The sequence below is a fragment of the Opisthorchis viverrini genome (genome assembly GCF_000715545.1).
Source record: "Opisthorchis viverrini unplaced genomic scaffold opera_v5_30, whole genome shotgun sequence".
NCBI lineage: Eukaryota > Metazoa > Platyhelminthes > Trematoda > Opisthorchiida > Opisthorchiidae > Opisthorchis > Opisthorchis viverrini.
The window spans coordinates 432861-454053 of NW_008751686.1; the positions used below are offsets into that span (position 1 = coordinate 432861).

The 21193-nt window shown below is 43.0% G+C and overlaps 1 protein-coding gene across 1 annotated transcript in view; it reads left to right on the top strand.

Annotated features, from left to right (window-relative positions):
- T265_02445 (hypothetical protein) overlaps positions 1-20895 on the top strand; it is a gene marked incomplete at both ends in the record, with an annotated part of 44086 nt that extends 23191 nt beyond the window's left edge. The window contains 7 exons of the mRNA XM_009166694.1: positions 3284-3428; positions 4952-5173; positions 6242-6495; positions 9511-9802; positions 13125-14034; positions 16565-16745; positions 20553-20895. Coding sequence (XP_009164958.1) covers positions 3284-3428; positions 4952-5173; positions 6242-6495; positions 9511-9802; positions 13125-14034; positions 16565-16745; positions 20553-20620 — 2072 coding nt within the window. The remainder of the gene's footprint in view (positions 1-3283; positions 3429-4951; positions 5174-6241; positions 6496-9510; positions 9803-13124; positions 14035-16564; positions 16746-20552) is intronic.
- Positions 20896-21193: the final 298 nt, after the last annotated feature.

The following is a 21193-nucleotide window of genomic DNA, read 5'->3' on the forward strand; positions in this document are numbered from 1 at the left end:
GCTGCTGGTTTCTATAAAGTGCGTTGTCTCCAGACTCATTCTGCTTAGTTAAGTAGCGCTCACTTCTTTTTTTTGCTTAGGGAGCGTCTGATGTCGATAGAGTGATAGTTGAAAATGTGCAGTTAGAACGGTGTGGTAAGAATGCTCACAACTGGGTTGGACAGTCAGTTCGAACTACATGTTCAATTTGCCTTGGTGTGCACAAAGGACACTACCGGCCTTTCAATAAGTTCCGCCAAATCTTTCCACACCCTGCTCCTTTTGCTGGTTTGTTCTTTCTGTGCTTGTCCTGTGAAGAAGAGCAGTGCATTCGACTCTAACAATTAGGCCGTGAGATTGTTTGTTAGGATGCAGAAAAATATTGTATATAACTTGATATACGAATCCTTTCAGATAAGCGGACCGATTGTATTACCGATAAAAGCAGTCATGATCGTCCGAGCTTGTGATTGGCTGAGCACACCATCTATGCGGTCGGCACACTGGCGCGGCCATTTCAGAGGTAGGGAAATTGTTGTCATCCCTCACCTTCGCAAGTACTTTTAAACCCGAAAGTGCATTTGCGGAGGTGTTCTGTCAGTACCTGCGATCGCCTGTTTCGTTACAATGGGAATCAGTAAACCATAGTGGGTAGAGAGGAGATACATTCTCGCTCTACCTGTCTGTAGTTCCAACACTAAAGCTGGTTTCACGCAGGGTGTACGCGATGACCATGGAGTATACGTGAACCGGTGAAAATTCAAACTCATGTTACTTCTGCGTAAATCAAAAGTAGACTTAATGTGACTAATAGATGCCATTAAAGGCGTGATGCCTTCAGACTGACTGGAGCGAAGTCTATCAAATATGGCGCACATGTCTACAGACAAAGAGGAATCACTAGGAAACTAAAATCTCCAGGCGAGATAGTGACGTCCCTAAAATTTCCTCTGAATTCTTCGGAAATCTAAAGAAGCAATTTCATCTTTACATCTTTAACTGAAGAGTGAACTTAGAAATTGTTGGGAATTTTCTTTCATGGGCTGACGCCAGAATGCGCTCCTCTGTAATTTCGTTTTCAACCGGTCTTGGGGTTTCGCCCTGTACAAAACCATTCCAATGAATTAATACCTTATTCACCATTTATTACAGTGAATCCGAACTTAATGTTCTTTTTTATAATTCAAAAAAGAAAGCCCTTTTTAGATGGCTCACGCGAAGTATGATTCATCTCCTATTACAAATAAATTTAGTAGAAACTCGATTTTGAATCTCACGGATACAGAAACCTATCGTTCTCAGTACTGATTGGCTGAGGATTGCTGTTAGGGTCAAATGATTGCTCCAGGCACTGAACTGCACCTGAGGCTCGGAGAATCGACCAGTGATGTTCGAAGTTCGTAAGTATGATACGCTCAACTATGGGTAGCGTTCACTTACATTTAGTCAGGCTGATGTCACATCGGTGGCAAAATGTCGTAGGTTAGCGAATGCTTCCCTGGCGTTCCCCATTCGGGAAGTGACTTTGTCCTTTACTGGTCCGATCAGTCCGCCTGCAAATATGAGGTTCTGGTTTTATTCTCTCCAATCCTCCAGTAGCATTTTACACTTTATAGCTGCGATGGGCATACCAAACTATGCAGCAGAATTATTTAACTGATATGAAATAGTTAGTACTCCTAAAGGGTTTGGTCCAAGTAGAGCACTATCGTCGGCATACTTAGCGTCCTTGAGTGAACGTCCCCTTTAAGGGAACCAAAAAGCAGCTCTTTTATGTCGGTCAACCTGTGGCACATGGATCCTCACAGGAAAAGTTGAGGTGGCGAAAAAATTCATCTCTTGGAGACTCCGGCGCGAGCATCAGTTGTGTTTCTGCTCAGTTGACCCGGTAAAAAAACTTTTTAATCGGTTCCCCGGCCGGTCCCTTCTGATGTACTTCCAGGAATCCCAGGAGGTTTCCCAAACAATCTGAAAAAGCGAAACAGAGATAACCAAGGACTTTGATGTTTATTAGGTAGTTCAGTTTTTATTTCGCCACTTTCCGCCGGTTTTTTGAGGTTTATAACATCTGAAATCACCGTTGCTGAGTGCAATGCACATACAGCACAGTGCGAAATTGGTGGATAACTGTTGTGCCTTGCTGAACGGTAGGGCAACTCTGTATCGATCCCTTAGCTTCCTGCTCCGCCTACTGTGGTATATCAAAAGGCACGGTAGCCCTACATAGCCCTTTATGGAGACAAAGGAAAATTATTACAACTGTATTTACAGGATAGTCACAGGTCGTGCCAGAATTTCCGTGAGGGGGCGAGAAGCGTCGACTCGGACCGGCTGGCATTCTGACCAATCAGGATATGTCCTCGTTTGGTGCGTGTCCTGCACGTGGCACATCCGTCCGAATGATGTGATGTTCGGTTATTATGGACGACTGGCCTCCGGACAATAACCTAGGAGAATCCGGTATTCAGTGGTGGAAAGACTTAACTGGAACGGTTCGGATGGTGCAGCTTGTCATAGGCATGAATTAAAAATAGGTGAATTCAGACACAGTGGAGGGTTTGAAATATTTGACAGAACAAAAAATTGTCCGTATTAGGTGGAAACTAACGGCCAACTTCCCAATCAGGACGCCCGACGATCATGTACGATTCTTCCGCAATAATCAAGTCGCAAAAATGGTCAGTCAGCTTTATCCAGTTGTTTAAGTCATGATTTGTCTACCGGAATTCCCAGCTACCGAAGTAGCCCGCGCACATTTCGCATGTCAATCCTATCGAAAACGCGTGCCCCAAGGGTGAGGCGCGTCTACAACGAAAACAGAGTTTTCAAATCCGTTGGTGAGGTGAACACAGCTATGCTGGATATAGGAAATAACTTAGAACCCAAATTATTGCAGAATCTGACCAAAATCACGAATTCCTACATTGAGAAAAAATGATAGACATCATACATCATGACATTTGCCCAGTTTAGTACACATCTGAGTGCGCATCCAAATCCTCATGTTCGATTGTGAACACGTTTCCGGGTTTCATGCGGTACATGCCGCCACTTGATAGTACATCGGACCCAGTAGCACCAACCGAAATTTCTTAACTGCGTGTTGTACGAGCCGAGACAGCATGCAAAGAACAGGGCACTTGGCCTTTTTCAACTTCGAGTAGTGAAGCCGAGAACCCTTAGATTGACATAAGCGTATGATGACAACAACTAATACGGGTTGATCATTTATGAGAAATGTCAGATATACGACGGTGCTCGTTCACTCACCTTGATTACTTTGGGTATCTTGATTGCATTGCAGACTATCCTACTCCTACGCAACCTGTAAATAAGTCTAATGGCGTAACAGGACCGGTTGGTTACTCGAGAACTGGAAAATCGTGCTCACCAAATCAGGATTCTCCCTCTATCCAAGTTGGTTTGAATAAACAGCTGAGACACTCTGAGTAAGTTACATGTTACTTAATTTGTAAGAGCGAACATTGTATTGACTCGGTAGAAGTTGTTTTCTACATTCTATTTTATGAGCCGCGTACGTATCTGACGCAATTAATCTAAACGCTTTATAGAACTGATCACAGGCGGATTGTTTCTGGACAAAATGGCTCGTTTAGATTGTGACTTCTCGGGATAACTGCTCCATGGCTTGTACGGTGCGGTAGGTAGTGCAGAAGTAGAACATAACCGAACACAGAGCAAATTTGAAATAAATAAATAAATAAAAATAGCAACTGATCTCTGTCGGTAAGTTCGATCTACCCGACCAGAGTATAGAATTCCGAGTTATTGAAAGTAGCATCATATCGGTATACGAACTAGAGATGTCAAGCGACTGAACCACTTTGATTTATTCTAAAACTCGTTTCTCCTAAGCGCAAGACCACTGCACGTCATTTTAGGGACTCACAGTCTTCTGCATTGGTTTGTGTTCGCATATCTGAAGCGGTGTTGTTCTAGCCGTTTCTATACTGCTGGTAATTGGTATAGATCGCTTTATTTACTATTGCCGGCGGTTCTCATAATATGTTGTTATTGCTCTTTTCGAGAGACGCCCTATTGGCACAACATCCTAAATGTTAGATTCCAACACTACTTCCATCCAGCTACTAAAAGTGACTTTCTCCAACAAACGTTTGCTTTCAAAGCGATTCCAGTAAGTGAACCGTAATGGTGAACAGTAGTGGACGATAGCACCTTTTGATGTGTATCTGCGATGCAGCGAGGGCCAAGATAGTACCAGTGAAAGAAAGAAGGCCTTTGATGCGGAGTTATTTATTAGAAAACACCAACTGAACAGTTACAGACCATTGGGCAGGAAAGCAAAACTCCCGTGTATATCTTGTTTATAAAAACTAAATGTCCGTCTTCTTGGACGCGTGTTCCTGAACTCCCCTGGATATTCATTGACTGTCACTCAAATTCGATCGAACGCTTCAAAGAAATTTCACCATTTCTGTGATAAATCCCACTTTCATCAGACGCAAAGCGGAGTTACGAGAAAAATAATAATACTCGTATGCCTCATGAGTAGTATCCACCTTTGCACCAGCTTAGGCGTAGATACTGTTATTTAGACTTTTGTCTGAAAAATCTTCGGTTATGCGTAAAAAATAGCTTCTTTCTACTGTTTCCATATTGAATCTTACGTAAACTTGCTTTTTTTTATCGCTAGGGCATCTCATTTTTGAGGCTTTTATGTTTTTTTGTACTGAACGACAGATGTACAAAGCTAAAAAGGTCCCTTCGTTTATAATAACCTTCCCTCACGAAATGATTGGCTATTCATGAATCTAAACAAAATCATTTTCACGTTGTCTGCTGTAAATGGTTTTGACTTTAGCCTGAATCTTTCAAGATACTCACTCTCTAGTACGTGTTAGTTTTATGAGCCCTCATTCCTTAGACGAAAACACTCAGCATTCTTATAAAAAGCCATTGTATACAGTGCCCAGAACCTTTGTCTTATCAGGACTACTGGAATTCACGGGCATCCAAGTCCATCTACCGCATCTCATAAGAAGCCACGCACTCCTACACCTACTGTCGAACCGCCTGAAGCAATCCCATCCTGTTCTAAACGCAGTGGCTCATCAGACTCAGTGAAACGAATACATGTTTCTATCCCATCACACACTCGGGGATCAGAAGACCCTGATACATACCATGAAGAGATTCCCACTGTCGATCCTAGGTAACTTTCAGTCGAACGCAAACGCTTTTTTGTTGAGTTGCTTGTTATAACATCCAGTCATTCTGGAGTTCATGACTCCTTCAACTACGTATGTGTGTTATTGTTTATTTCATTTCTGTCTCACAGTTGCCTCATGAGTGATTTCCATCACCGTCAAATATTTGGCAAGTTCACCCCGTGTAAGCCTGATTCCACCGACACCCCGAATATTAACCGTGTGAAATCAGTCAATCCTCTTCATTCATGTATGATCAGTGTCATCGAGTAGCACTTCAGTTGCATCTGCTGAACGGTGCGCTCCGAGCCTCCAGCTGCAGAAAAGATCCACAGTAGCACTGTGAAAAGCGTGAAATAATACGCTGAGGATATGACAATTTTACTGACAAAAGTTACGTCGACACGGTACTCCACCTCCTGTGCACAACGAGCAGTTTCAACCTCCTGATCACTGTCGTGCTCCCTTATAGGAAACTGAATTTTTCGTCGTTTATTCCCCTGACGGGTTGCTTAAAAACGTGACGCTGGGATTTATGCTGTAAATGTACTCGGTTAGAAGACTGTTCTATTTAAAACAGAAACGCGAAACATAGGAGTACACCCGCCTTCCTGTTATGTCCATCCTACATTTATTTCGCTGATCCATAAAGTCCTCTTAACGTTCCTCTTAAACCGTTTCACAAAACTTCGAGGTCTAACATTCTCCCGACTATCAATTTTGTCAATTCAGCCTTTTTATATCCTAAATTCCGAATCGTTGTTAAGATAATGTCTCTCGGGTTTCCCAGGAAACCCATCTCCATAGAATTGGCTGGAGCCCGTGTCCTGTTTTTTTATTCTCGATATTTTACTCCACTATCTGTCAAGATTGTGGTTGTATATGGTATTTGTGCTGACGCAAGTTGACTGTACCATGCGTATCATCCAGTAAGATCTGAGGTTTCAGGTAACTGAATCGTTGGATAATTTAGCTTCAACTAGCTTCGCTAGGGTTTCGTCTGAATCCGGTGTCCCAGAAGTGATTCACAACATTTTTGTCAACTATTTTTACTTTTTCTACCATTGCAAAAGCACTTCGGGCCCCAGCTTTGACAAGCAGAAAGTAACGACGTTACAGAAGTTTCCGCGAACTATCCCAATGTCTTCCTCTCCACTTGGCAAGGGTGCTTTTGCGGCACCCACTGACTCAGTTAGTCGCCATGCTGTGACGAGATCCTGTCAGGACACCAAACGAACAACCATCATAAAACAATTGCTGGCAGAAGAAATACGCAAGGACCTGATCGTTTGGTTACAGGAAGCCGTCTGCTGTACGACCCCGCCACGTAAGCAGTTCGTTTGACTCATACAACCATGCCCGTGACCTAATGTAATACATGCGAAGTACACTCATTTACGCACTAATTTGGTTTCAACAGGAGACGCAACTGGACACCAGCTGAATCCTCAGTTCATAATATTCTTCATTTGATAGGATATTCGGGATATCGCGGTATATTTTTATGAAACTACGCATACGTTTGCTGAACACTTTTATACAGCCCACCACCTGGGGCTTGTCAGGTAGGCTTAGTCCTCGAGTTTCCGCCAAACCTATTTTTCATTTGAACCGCAGTCATACGCTTTTCACGGAATAGAGTCATTCGTAAACTATTTCGGCTCTAAATGGAGTCTCAACTGAGCCCGATTTTGAGTGAAATCGGTCGTGCGCTGTTGCCGAGTTTTCAACAACTTTCTGAGTAATTTCCTCTATGGAATATACTTCTGTGTAACAGGACACACAAGTATATATCATCAATATACCTGCTAAAACAGGTTTCCTTGATATACTTATTGTATTCGTCCACTCCCTGCAATATTCTGTGATTTGTGCGTCTTGGTATGGGCTCGTCCAATAGCCTATCTGGGTACTGACTTTTACTCTTTTACTTGAGCAGCTTTTCATTCGTTTGAAGTTGTCAGATTAGTCGCATCTGTTTCTTTGGGAAGTGAAAACTATCTTAACAGGTTGGTGACAAATGGAAGCATGATATATGGTAGTCCATCCGACGAGAGATCACTCACGAAGAACAGTCCAAGTGACCATAGTTGATGGAGTGGTAGCTCATGAAAGGAACAAATCGTTACGCTCACTACTAATCTAATAAAGACCAATGGCATATTTCTTAGGTCGCAAAACAATGACAGTCCTTTGAACAGGACTGCTTTTATCACCCACCGAAGTCATCGCTGGAGAACACGGTCCACTGACATTTCAAGGCCACTGTTGGAGGAAGTTTCCATCAAACACCACTACAGACTGGCTTTTGAGTCCAACTTTTTTGTGATCTTATTGTGAATCGTTTAATTTCGACAGCACAACTGCTGTGATTAAATAATTTAACGTGCGGGTTTTCACCGTGAAAATAATTTATTATGCTGAGGTGGTAGTAATGAAACACTGATTTGGTTAGTCGCCAATTGCATTAGTCAACTCATTAGCAGTAAACCTTTTTTTACTCAGAGACTTTCACAACCATCGATGCTGGTGGCGCCCAGCCAAATGGTATATATTTTGAAAAACTGTATGGTTGCTCGACGACGTTTTGTCAAATGAATCTTTATCGACGCTGCTGAGGATGTGATGGGCGTACGCAATCAAAGTATCACTGCATTAATCCAGAATGAGGCTTGTGTGGTAGTGCTCTGTTTCACCCTGGGTTTCCGAGTTATACCGGCCTTTCTAGACTGTTTCTTCATCGGGAAATACTGGCTGTGCATTAATTGCACAGCAGAAAAAATAAATTTCCTCTAAAAGGTGGTCCCTTCGTTGCCTTTCCGTCGTCCCTCTTCTAGATAAACATCTGCAGATGGGATCAGTTGCAATTGGTCTCGTATCACAGGATGCTCATCCCCCTCTATCTCTGTCCGTAGAGAACACCAGAAAAGATCGACCAGAATACGAGGGATTTAACTGTTGAAATGTGTTTCGAAAGAACTGTATAAAGGGTCCTGCTCGCTACTCCGGAAAAAGTTTCCCTATAACTTTGTCGCTTAGATACCTAGTTGATAAGGGAACGCAACAAAACTCAAGGCACGAATTTTCATCCCTGTCACGGATGATAGTAGATTTCGCGTTTTTGTTATGAGCTGCGAAGTGAACTTTCAGAAGGTATCAGCTGCGAGCTCAATCTCGTGGGTCTAAATTGCTGCATGTTCACAGTTGTGAAGACAACGAACGTATGTATTCAGCGGTGTTTTTGAAGAGTTTCCTGATCCTGACAGGATTTTCGCTTTTATTACAATTTCTTGGTAAGCCAGAATGGATTTCCCCAACCAGCAGGATGCATAGGAAACTTCATTAACCAGGATTTGATCGCAAATTTAACTTCGTTTGGCTGATCTACTACGTGGAACCCATTTTACATCAATTGTCTTCAGGATGTATCACTAGCAGCAGTGTTCCCTGGAGTTCTTTTCGCACATGGACGGTCAGCTGGAGACGATAAAAGTTTCTATCACTACAATTTTTTGAAGTCAATCTTTTCAGAGTTTAATTGCGTTTAAAAGTGGGCACGGCCTGTGGAACTCCTCTCCAATATGGTCAGTTGTTATTCAAACTATAATCCCATTTTATCCACCTGGCTACCAGATGATGTTGTCTACTGGACCATTCTGCTTAAATTGTGTGACGTCGATCAGGTGTTGTGCAGGTGTATGATTCCCTATCTGTTACAACCAGACAACCTAAATTTTGGTGTTTCAGGGGGAAGGTTAGAACCAAAAAGACTAGACAGTGGGGGGAGGGGGTATTGTAAAGGCTGGTGTTTAGAGTGGGGCAGTCCTTGTAGCACGAAACTCTGGATGCTAAATCTTGACAGAGGGACTAAGCTCGAAGGTTTTGTTTGGAAAGATTGGAAGTGAAAGAGTTGTTGCATGGGGCACTACACTAGTGGAAAATTCCACCTCGGACGCAACACCAGTATTCTGGAATGGGGTGAAGAAGTGACGTAAATCCCCTTCGATTACTTCTTACATCATCGGATCAGGAGAAGTTTCAGGAAAATTTTAATCCAAGCAAGGTGAATGACGGAGAATGAAGAAAAGGGCTGGGTTCCCTAGACAACTGTAGGTGTGAATTATCAGCAGAGAGAAATATGGATCAATTTAGAACTAGTAAGTACTACTGTACTTAAAGACCCCCCCCCTCGGTGATTTCAGCATTAAAGGCTTACTGGATAGGGATGAGTTGTATGCTTTATGCATGATCATCCTTACTCCATTTCATAAGCTTTCCTGTTTGCTCTTCTGTCTTTACATGCGTATTCCAATCGTCCCCATGTTGCGAATTTCGATTTTAGTTAATCTGAACACGACAGCAACTGGCGTCACAAGTGAAAACCATATCAGACATGGTAACGTTCGACCAAATTTACACCAGCAGATGCACTCTGAAAATATCGTTCATGAACAATCCGCATGCTTACTTGGCAAAGAATCTGCGGATCCATCCTCAAAAGTCCCTACCCATCATTCCACTGCCGCGAGGGCCCAAGGAAGTGTCTACCATCAAGCAACCAACGCAAGTGAATTGACGGATCTTTTACGCATATCTGCGAAGTCTCTGCAGCATAGAGAACGAACTGTTTGGAAGTAAGTGGGCCTTCACACTTTTCATGACGACCTCCCCTTCTTTCTATTCTATCTTCCAAAGCTCCGAATTTGTTTGAAGAGATGTTGGAATGGCAAAAGCCGAAAGAAACAAAGGTCGATTGCCATGAAGTCAATATGAAGTTGGCATTCTTGGAAATGTATCATTGGTTACGTTAATACATTGGATTGGAACTTTAGTCAACTATTCACGACGTTGACTGTTGTTTATTAGCCCTGATCGCAAGGTGGATAGGGATCGAACGTCTGTTTGGCTAGCACCGGTTGGTTACATATGAAATTCAAAAGTTTGCATCAGGAGCATCAATCCAGTCCTAATCTGAATTTATCTATTGCTGAAGCAGTCGAGCGTGATCGAATAATAATCCTTGCTCTCCAATCATCATTGTCATCATCATTGTAAGCTGTAAGAACCGCGTGCTTGTAGTACAGTGGTTGTAGCTGCCACAGTTTCGTTCACCGATGATTCGGGGAGGTGGGGTAGTAGCTGTGCATTGAAGGCCGGAGCTGATAAGTTAGTGCGTAAATACAGCACTGTTGGTGGACTTTAAAGTGTGAAGCAATGGACGAGTCCTTTTCCAGTTTGTTTGCTAGGAGCTTTGAGAAGCCAAGTGTTCGTGTCTTTCCCGTTTTACACCTGCTGTTCTCTGCATAGGTGACATTGCACTGCAGTTTTTTTTACCAGTCTCACCACCTAAAGTAATGATACCTTTGGGTGAATCGATTGTCTGTCGTTGGTGTTGTCAGTCTCATGGACGGTCAGCATGTTAGGTGATGACAACCACACGAAGCCACTTAATAATCTGGATGATAAAGAATCTGAACAGTTGATGAGACGGTTCTATTTTTTGAGCTGCATCTTCCCTACGACTGATCGAGTGCCTTTTGAATGAATGATGCTGAGTAATCATCCCGTTGTGGCATATTCGTTGGGCTTAGTCAAACAGTCCAAAAAACTTGGGGGAAGTCCCACACTTTCGAATTTGCCGATAAAGTCCACTTTGTTGCACACAAAGGTCAAGAACTGGAGCACCTGAAAATCCTCGTTGTGGGGACTAGGATGCTACTCAAACTAAAACTGTGCGTTACAGAACTTTCCTCCAAAAAAGTCCCTACGACACCAAGAACTGGGAAAAGGCGTAGTCACTAATTTGTATGACCCGATGGATAATAACGGTATTTCATTAGGCCATGCTCAAGAACCTCAAATAGGTCCATTAATACATGCAGCTTGATGCTACTGACTGGAAGCCCTGGAATTTCACACAATCTACCGATGGCAGTTGTAACGATGCTCGATCCAAATCTACTGTGACGTCACAGCTCATGAAGACTAAACAAGAGCATGCTTAGTTGACCTCAGCTTCAATCCACTAGTTCAACGTGACCAGTGATGCATTTACGAGAATACCGACCTCACACTAGTGAATTCCATTGGATTCCCTGTTCCTTTTGTCTCTTGTGGTTCTGATCCTTCTTCTCTTGACGGTCGTGCCTCACGGTGATCTAAACAAACATCAATAAGGCCACGTTTTAACGCGTTCTTTCATCAACATTAGAACCACACAAAGTACAATCTATTTAGTTTTGTTCGTACTCATGTGTTTTTAGTTCTTTTAGCTTCCATTACGGTTACTCTTTGAGTTGTGCTGATTCGCCCACGTTGCCTCCGACTTTTCGTTGAAATGCCGATGAAATCCGTGTCTGTTCTAGTTGGTATCGTAGCCGGTGGTGCGGCTTTCCATAGCAAACATGAGTCTGTCTCTAACAGTGACCAGGTGCGTCATGTTGAGGTCGTATACTGAACTTTCGATCAGTTTTACTCTAGTGTCAGTCCCCTCCGGTCCGTTCCGGAGTGACTTTATTCGTTTTCGGCAAGAAATCAGACTATGAAAACTAGGAGTCCTAGAAAGCCCGTTTCCGGAACCTTACCACCGCAGTAAAATAGATCACCAGTTCAGGAAAGAATGACTGCAGCATACATGGATGAGTGGCGAATGTGCTCCTGAAGCACCGAGCGCTAAGCCTGCCAATGCCCGGCGGCATAACCAAGACCGAACAGGACAGGCTCCGTGTGTATGAACAACTGACCAAGCTGGACACAGCATGCATTACTTAAGCTCGATAGCCAATAATTCAGGGACATCTGCTGGCAGCTCACTGACAACACTAAGTATGGTCACAATCCGGCTTTGTTGTCTGTTTCGACGACCTAACTTATCCAAAAAGTCGCAACTGTAACTTGCTTTCTCTTTATAGCTTTCTGTCTCAGTTGACGCGATTCTTCATTATGTTCCCAAATATATGTCGTGACTTACAGAATTTGATCGATCGTATAATCATTGCATCAACCACGCGACCTTAATTCGCTTAAGTATCACACACCGAAACCGGTTAACAAATCGATCTCACACCCACAATGTGGCCGTGACATCACTTGATTCATGTCATGCTATTTCTTATTAACACCCCATGGCTTCCAATGTTGGGCCACTTGTTTAGGTACGACGTCGCGTGAGGTGCACACAAAAGCCATAGATATTTTTGCAGGTCAAAGTTATCGTACACAACGTAGTAACAACCCTGAATCATATAACTCCTATATTCGTTCCACTAAATGTAGGGGACAAGATAGGTTTGTCACAATTTCGATCTAACTTGTTTATTAATAGCAAAATCTTTTCATATACCAGTGCTTCGTGTAGTGCGTAAGGCTTTTGAGAAGTGCTCACACATCTAGCTGACGGATAAATGTAGCTCAGCGTGACTCAACCTGTTAAAAGGTGGACCCTCGCGGGTTAGTACTTGAAAAGGACTTTTTGGGTTCCCACTGAACAAACCCATTCCACCATCGTTACGAAGAATTGTACCATTGCATTTCCTTACACTAGAAAGTTATTTGTCCATTAGAGCGCAAATTGCCTGACCAAAAGATCCACGGTTCGAACCTGACCTGCGCATCTCGACTTTCCCTGTTTAAGCTTGAGTACCTTGGCCGTATACGGGCCTTTGGGCTTCTTTCGGGTGGCATAGCATAGGGTGTTACAGCTGAACGATTTTATTTGTCCAGCCTCCGTATTGTCATCGTCTTTATCCATATACAGTTTCAATTTGCACTGTTAGACTTTCAAATAAGTCACGGTTGTACGGCAGCGAAGCATCGGTGTTGAACACTGATGATGATGATGATGATGATGTTGGACTGCCGTCACATTCTCAATTGTTCGGGCTTAGATACAATTATACGTCAGCACATTGTGTACCGTAAATGTGCAACACTAGTGGTGAAAATGCTTTTTTTCAGTGAGGCACAAGACACCGGAGTGCTTAAAGTAGTTCAACCTTTGGTGGCTACAACGATGGCAGAACAGCATTCTGGGGAACCAGTTTGTAACATACGGTCTCCCGTTCAGAACCGGCTGAGCCCGCAACCTCACACTTGTTTTCCTGCAAGCGGAGCACAACGCCAGATATCTGGATTGCATTGCAAGCCGACTACCTTTTCCGGTCGAAGACTTGTTCATCCTTCTGGCATGAGCCAAGGTGAAGTGACTTTTTGTCCCCCAGGGTCGGGTGTCATCGGTGTTGCTGCCAACCTTCATATCGGTGGTCGACTGGCTCCTCTGGAACGCTCCCGGCCATGCACCAATGCGCCAAACAACTACCCTCAACTGTCAGAGGATCCCATCACTCAAATATGTCCCTTACCTGTTCACGGAAGTAATTCTGTACACCTAGGTGGGCCACGCAACAAAACTCATCACTTACCATCTGCAAATGCATCCTCCTGTGCACACAATACAGTTGGTCCCACTCCCTTGACCATATCGGTTAGTGCGGTGGTTGATCCGCAGCATGGCAGGAGTTGTACACTTCCACCTTTGTGTAATACCACCCAAACCCTTTCAACATTAGCCGGGCAGAATGCGCCATCTCATGCAGGAGCATCGGTGGGCAGCCTACCAAGTACAAAGGTTCAGCACAACCAATATGCAAGGGCTGGAGCCCCAGTACAAACTACAATTTCTACTACTACGCATTCTAACCTTCAGCACGCTCTCCCACTACAACATCAACATACCCCGGCTCTTCGGGTCACCAATTCCAACCTCGTTACCCAGCAACTGAATAATAGTGGAATGGTCAATCCCGCATCTAAAAGGCATGTTCGATGCAGACAACTCAGTGGTGTAACACAGACGAAGATCAGCAACGTAAGTTTTCATTCTACCGCCTTTACTCAACCAAACTAACTGCCCGTTGAGGATTCTCACATAATGGAGCTTATATTAATGCCTTTGTCTTGGATAAAAGGTGCGACGCATCACCCGGAAGCCTTTTTGGTGGAACCTGTTTTTTCATCGTTTACAATTAACCTATAGTCACCTGACGCTGATTCGTTTCAAGCACTGTTATTATTCTCTATGGCGATAGGCTGTCACCTATCGAAGATGGTATTTAGTGAGAATTTTTCCTTATAGGGGGGATGATATTGCTTGAAAAGAAGCCAGTAGGACCCAGTAAAAGATGCGAAAGATTCCACTTTTATGGAAGTAAAGTTCGACCTTATAATGGGTGACCAGCCTTCCTGTTGGAAAATCCTACCCTGGTGGTTTTTTTTTCAGGCTCCCAGGTAGACGAACCAGTTAAATCCAATTGTTGCAACGCGTTTTGTCCAAACTACCGAGCAATAAATGAGAATAAGTTACTGCCTCAGCTGAGTGCTGGTAAACTGAAGAAATTGCAGAAAATCGCGCGCGTTCTGAGTGCTTTCACTCAATACGCAGTTTGTAAGAAGATTTTGCATTCGTCTTTTGTGACGACCACCTAAAAGTGGACCCTCTTGAAGGTCTTCAACAGCCCTCCGCACTATAGGCTATGCTCATTCCCTGTCAGCGGTCCACTCACAAAGGACTGCTCTACCGGGTGATTACGGATGGTACCAGAAGAGGCAGATTGGATTGTTTTTTACTGTTTAATCACGTGTGAGTACACGAGAACAACGAAAGACTTACCCTTATGAAAACGTTTATTCTGCACTGAGGTGAGTATCCTTCATAATGATGAGAACCCCAGCTCGCCCGTTAAACAAGTGCGAGGAACAAATCGGTAGTCTGCAGTGCGAGATTTTCACGCAAGCATGTCTCAAAAATTCATTAAAAATCTAAAGAATCATAGAGGATACCTGTTTCTTTCAGAAAACGGCTACCGTATGCTTCCACCTACAATCCAGGTCTGGATGCTTCAGTGAGAGTATATGACCCACGGGTCCATGGTCCAAACTCAGCTTCGTCTTTTTGATTGCTTCCCTTGAGGCTTCAGCAGTTTGTTAATGACTCATTCCCCGAAAGGGTGCTGCAGCTGATATTTCTTACAGTAGTTAAACGAAACATCACTGTTAATCGATTTTTCACAAATCAGATGTATACCTATAGGTCATCTATTGCTGCGCGCATTTTCCTATGGAGCAGCGCAAATGAAGGGAACTCCGAAATGCCCACAACAGCATTCTTCTACTAATTTTAGTTTTAAGCTTAGATCAGGTGCTAGTCGTAAACGTTTGACGTAAAGCTCATTTCCTTTTAACCGCATCTCTGGTTGCAGTTAAAACTGCCTGTTGCCGAGTGCCGTTCATAAATACGTACCCGTACCTAAAGCTTGGCACTTTGAGACATACTCAATTCTTGAGTTTCTTATGAAGCAAGTAATACCTGGTGACTGTGCGAAATCAATATAATGGATACTAGAATCAAACGAAGGAGGTATCAATGTATGGCACTTTCTTGCATCTACCTGATCTCCAGTGGCCTTCCGTTACCTTCAAGACATCTGGAGTTCCACGACAAATCTCCATCTGCGTATCGATCAGGTAGGGCTCTAGCATAACCCCGAAATATAATTTTAGACCCTGGTAAAAGCAACTCCACTTTGGTACACAGAACCCTTGACAATTGTATCACATTGATATAGGTAAAATCTCACTTTAGTGCTTGTCCACATCTGCTATGCAATGCTGTACAGAAAAGTTTCTTGTTACCCAGGAGAAACTAGTGTCAAGAGAGAAATGGTAAATATCGTACAAAAGTTATGATAAACGGTATCTGCAAATCAACAGGTTGACATCTTAGAAGGGCTTTTCATGAGATAAAAACTTAGCATCGGTTGATTCAACTTACCACCAACATAGCAAGTGGTGTTATGTGTCTCATGTAAGCAATTCAACCCATCGTTTAGATCATACATATATAAATACGGATCCTATCTATACACGGTGGGTGAACTACCGAAAAGCGAAGGAACAAATTATCTCCCGGACCTCTAAATTCAATGTACTTTATCCGAACACTTGTGTCGCAGAATATAGTGTCCGCGATACATTGTTTATGAATTTGTCGACATAAAGTTGTCAGTTTTTAGCTCAGTAGACGAAAAAGTGTTGAGCACGGTTGTAATTCGTAAAGTATCTCGCAATGATACAGGGTTGTGCGGTTTTTGCTTAGGACTGTGTGTTTTCGCAAATTTTTTTAGGAAAACGGAGCTAGAAAAACAGTTCCTCTTTATCCGCTTTTTATAATGGTTAGGTGAGTATGCCGCCTCATATTCCATATCTCTTCCTCCTGCCTTGGAGGACCACATCGAGGCCTGTACATGGAACATGGAAATATCTTCAGGCATTTAACCCACGATGGTTCGTTCAAAACAACCATCTGATCTTGAATTTTATTCTTACACTGCGTTTTTCAGAAAAGTACGTCAACTGTTTTGAGCCAACCAAAAACCTGTCCCCGATATTGGCGTCCACACAGTTCGATATCTCTTCCATGGATGGTTGAAGAAAGCCGGATCAACCATATCGACCGATCAAGGTCTACACTGATGCTTCCCAGCTTCACTGTAGAGGTGGAACATAGCAGCTCAAAAAGATGTGAGTGTAATCTTAAATATTAGATTTACTATAACATTTATTGCAATCTCTGTCGTTACCACCGCAGCGCTAATCTTCATTCTTGTCCCAACTTTCCTTATTGGTAACCATGACATCGCTGGGGCGAAATTTTCACCTGTGAGCTAGGTAACCATAAATCATGTTATTGGTCGGGTCGTCCTGAACCCTGTGGGCAACGGTCACGAAAGCATGGCGTCAACTCAAGGAGTTGACTGAAAATCCAATTGTTTATTATCTTCGATATTTGTTACACCTTTAGTGTTACACCCTTTAGTGTAATCAGTTCTCGTTGTCATTTGGAGTCTAGTTTACCGCTCGCCCGATGGCACATGCACCGTACATGAGGGCACTTTTTCTTTAAAAAAAATACCATCGCTTGGCCCAGAGTTGCCAAACATTGGGATTCCTCAACAGTTACAATTGTTTAAGTTTTTTTTTATTCAGACAGTGGTTTCTACGAGTATCCTCCTGATTATTACACATAACATTTAGGTTACCCACAACTATGGTATTTATTTGTCTGTTCAAGTAGTTTCATTTGGCTAGTTTGTATACTATTTACCAGAAACTCTACAAAGGCCAGTTAGTCACGTAAGTTTGGGTTGGCCTGGGACTTTGAAACGCTGTCTTATCGACTGCTTCACAGAAGCCTGCTACGAGTCTTTCATGGTGGGCAGCACGTACGTTCAAATTCCACGCCACAGAGCACCAAACTGCGTCTACAATGTGCTGCAATCCCTCGCTACAACCAGGTGCACTTTCTTACTGTGCAATAACCTGTCTTTTTCAACTGAAGTTACATTGTAACCGTCGAACCAACATATTCATGTAAAATGGAACCTAGTTTCTAGCGTTTTCAACGTGAACTCCGCACTTCATGTCTCTTCAAACATCAGACGGACGAAGTATGGATATCCGGGATCCCTGGATATCTGCATCGCCTGTTTGGGCCGATGATATTGTTAGGTCTGTTATATCGAATAATTCTTTTCCTGTGTCTGCAGTCCTCTGTTTGTCTTTTTTGATTGCACGGTTACTGAAAACTATGTAGCCATCCATCTGAATATTTTACACAGATGAAACTCAAGTAGAGACTTCTGTCATTTGTACAATCATGTAGCTTGTCGGCTGTAACACTGGTAGCTCTAAAACGGATGTTCTACACGTGTACAATCAACACTTACTAACTACAGAATAAAGTTATACAGATGCAGTCTACTTTTACCACTAAGGTCAATTTTTATCAACTGAACTGTGATGGGATAACCCTTAATCCTTGATCTATTTTGCCTACTGTTCCCACTGTATTCAGTGGGAACAGCACTTGTACTGTGTCTTGCACCGGCTTGGTCACGTGTTGTGTATGCCAGTCGACAGCCCTCTTCGAAGGACTCTTAGCAAAACCACGTGAATGGTGGAAGAGCCACAGGCGGTCCAACAATGACTTGACTCAGCCGGGCTGGTCATTTCCCTATTCCTGGATGAGAACCAAGGGATGGGCCATATCGCTGGTTAGCGACACTGTCAGGCATGGCCCACTCTCGCCCTCAATGGCGCTCGTGCATCCAAGCTATTGCCTTCAATGAATAGTTCCCTTCCCCATCTCCCCACTTAACAGTCCATTGACAGTAGTGTATTTACGCACTAATTTATCAGCCCCCGCCTAAAATGCGTAACTACCTTCCCCACCTTCCCGAATCATCGGTGAACGAAACTGAGGCAGCTACAACCACTGTACGACACATAGGCGGTTATTACAGCTGACAATGATGATGATGATTGTGCCTTTTTCTGAAAAGGAGTAGAAACAAACGCGACTTTATAGCATAAGCTGAATTTCTAAGTCTATATCTCACAGGTAATCTGCACCTTCCTATGGTCATATTAGCAGGGAATTCGTGAAAGTGAGAAGCTTTAGATAATCCTAGTAATGTATTGCACATTACTTGTCTGTACATAAATGACGAAGAATCCATTCACATATGCATGTTCAATATGTAAGATTTTGAAATTGTATTAGTTGCTTACAATGGTTTCGGCGCTTTTTCAAATCAAGATATTTTTTTTGAGATTCCCCATTAGGTTAGTTACCCAATTAGAGACGGAATTATATTGGAATGCCACTCAATCACTACGCTGTCGTCTGTATCGTGTGCAACGACCAACTTAGTTTGTGAGCTTCTATGTTCACTTGTCACTTCCTCGGTCCCCAGGCTTGTGCGTGCGTCAATCCGGTCTCAGCTTTCCTAGTTCTCGTAACCATAGCAACTTTAACGCTACCTTTTCACTTCTTGCTACACAGATAATTATCGCTATTCTCTTTTATTTGCATTGAGATCAAAAGGATATTTGATGCATATCTTCGTGGGATTCAGTGTCCGTACTCCGTAATGGCCTGGTTTTATTGCTATAATGTAGAATAAAGTTATACAGATGCAGTCTACTTTTACCACTAAGGTCAATTTTTATCAACTGAACTGTGATGGGATAACCCTTAATCCTTGATCTATTTTGCCTACTGTTCCCACTGTATTCAGTGGGAACAGCACTTGTACTGTGTCTTGCACCGGCTTGGTCACGTGTTGTGTATGCCAGTCGACAGCCCTCTTCGAAGGACTCTTAGCAAAACCACGTGAATGGTGGAAGAGCCACAGGCGGTCCAACAATGACTTGACTCAGCCGGGCTGGTCATTTCCCTATTCCTGGATGAGAACCAAGGGATGGGCCATATCGCTGGTTAGCGACACTGTCAGGCATGGCCCACTCTCGCCCTCAATGGCGCTCGTGCATCCAAGCTATTGCCTTCAATGAATAGTTCCCTTCCCCATCTCCCCACTTAACAGTCCATTGACAGTAGTGTATTTACGCACTAATTTATCAGCCCCCGCCTAAAATGCGTAACTACCTTCCCCACCTTCCCGAATCATCGGTGAACGAAACTGAGGCAGCTACAACCACTGTACGACACATAGGCGGTTATTACAGCTGACAATGATGATGATGATTGTGCCTTTTTCTGAAAAGGAGTAGAAACAAACGCGACTTTATAGCATAAGCTGAATTTCTAAGTCTATATCTCACAGGTAATCTGCACCTTCCTATGGTCATATTAGCAGGGAATTCGTGAAAGTGAGAAGCTTTAGATAATCCTAGTAATGTATTGCACATTACTTGTCTGTACATAAATGACGAAGAATCCATTCACATATGCATGTTCAATATGTAAGATTTTGAAATTGTATTAGTTGCTTACAATGGTTTCGGCGCTTTTTCAAATCAAGATATTTTTTTTTGAGATTCCCCATTAGGTTAGTTACCCAATTAGAGACGGAATTATATTGGAATGCCACTCAATCACTACGCTGTCGTCTGTATCGTGTGCAACGACCAACTTAGTTTGTGAGCTTCTATGTTCACTTGTCACTTCCTCGGTCCCCAGGCTTGTGCGTGCGTCAATCCGGTCTCAGCTTTCCTAGTTCTCGTAACCATAGCAACTTTAACGCTACCTTTTCACTTCTTGCTACACAGATAATTATCGCTATTCTCTTTTATTTGCATTGAGATCAAAAGGATATTTGATGCATATCTTCGTGGGATTCAGTGTCCGTACTCCGTAATGGCCTGGTTTTATTGCTATAATGTAATAAGTAATAATTCGTTGAAATGCGCGTCTGTCCACCAATTTGTCTCTGAAGTTCCTAGATGTTTTTTATGAAAGAAAAAGTCAAGTACGTATAATTCAGACCTTCTCATTTGTTTTTTCTAATATTTTGAACACCGCTTTAGTTATTCATTGGGAAGCGGGGCGTACGAGCGAGGACAAAATTCGATCGCTTGGTGACAGACTTAAGTGATGCACGCTAACATGCGAGACTGACCTGACCGCTTTGGAACCCGGATAAACACCTCTCATGTATATATGATAACAGTCCAAACCGTTTCGATTAACTCAGATTCTTCAGATATTAATCCTATTCTCGTTTGTTCTGACGCGCGTTTCTTTCGACCGGACGTATTTCTGAACCTGTTCCTCATTTTTCTTATCTACAGAACCTACTTGTAACTAGTCAGTAACGGTTGCACACCGGCTCAGTCCGTAAAGACTCAGGTCTGTATTTTTGAACATCGCTTTGACACTATACGGATTAGACTTCCAGCCGTGTCTTTTTTATTTTCTCCAATGTGCTCCCGTTCAAATATCACAAAACTATCAAGACGAAAGAGATACAGCTCGCCTGGCGAGCCTATAGCAAAATTGTGTAGGTCAAAATTGAATGTGCTAGCCTCAGTCCTCTGAAGAGTGGCTACCGTCCAGGAAATTACAAGAATGAGAACCTGGATAATAGGCGAAAAAAGTCAAGTGCCTGTCTAACTGGAGATTGAAGTATTACGTCATTCATCGTTTAGCCGTAACACTCTTTCGGTGC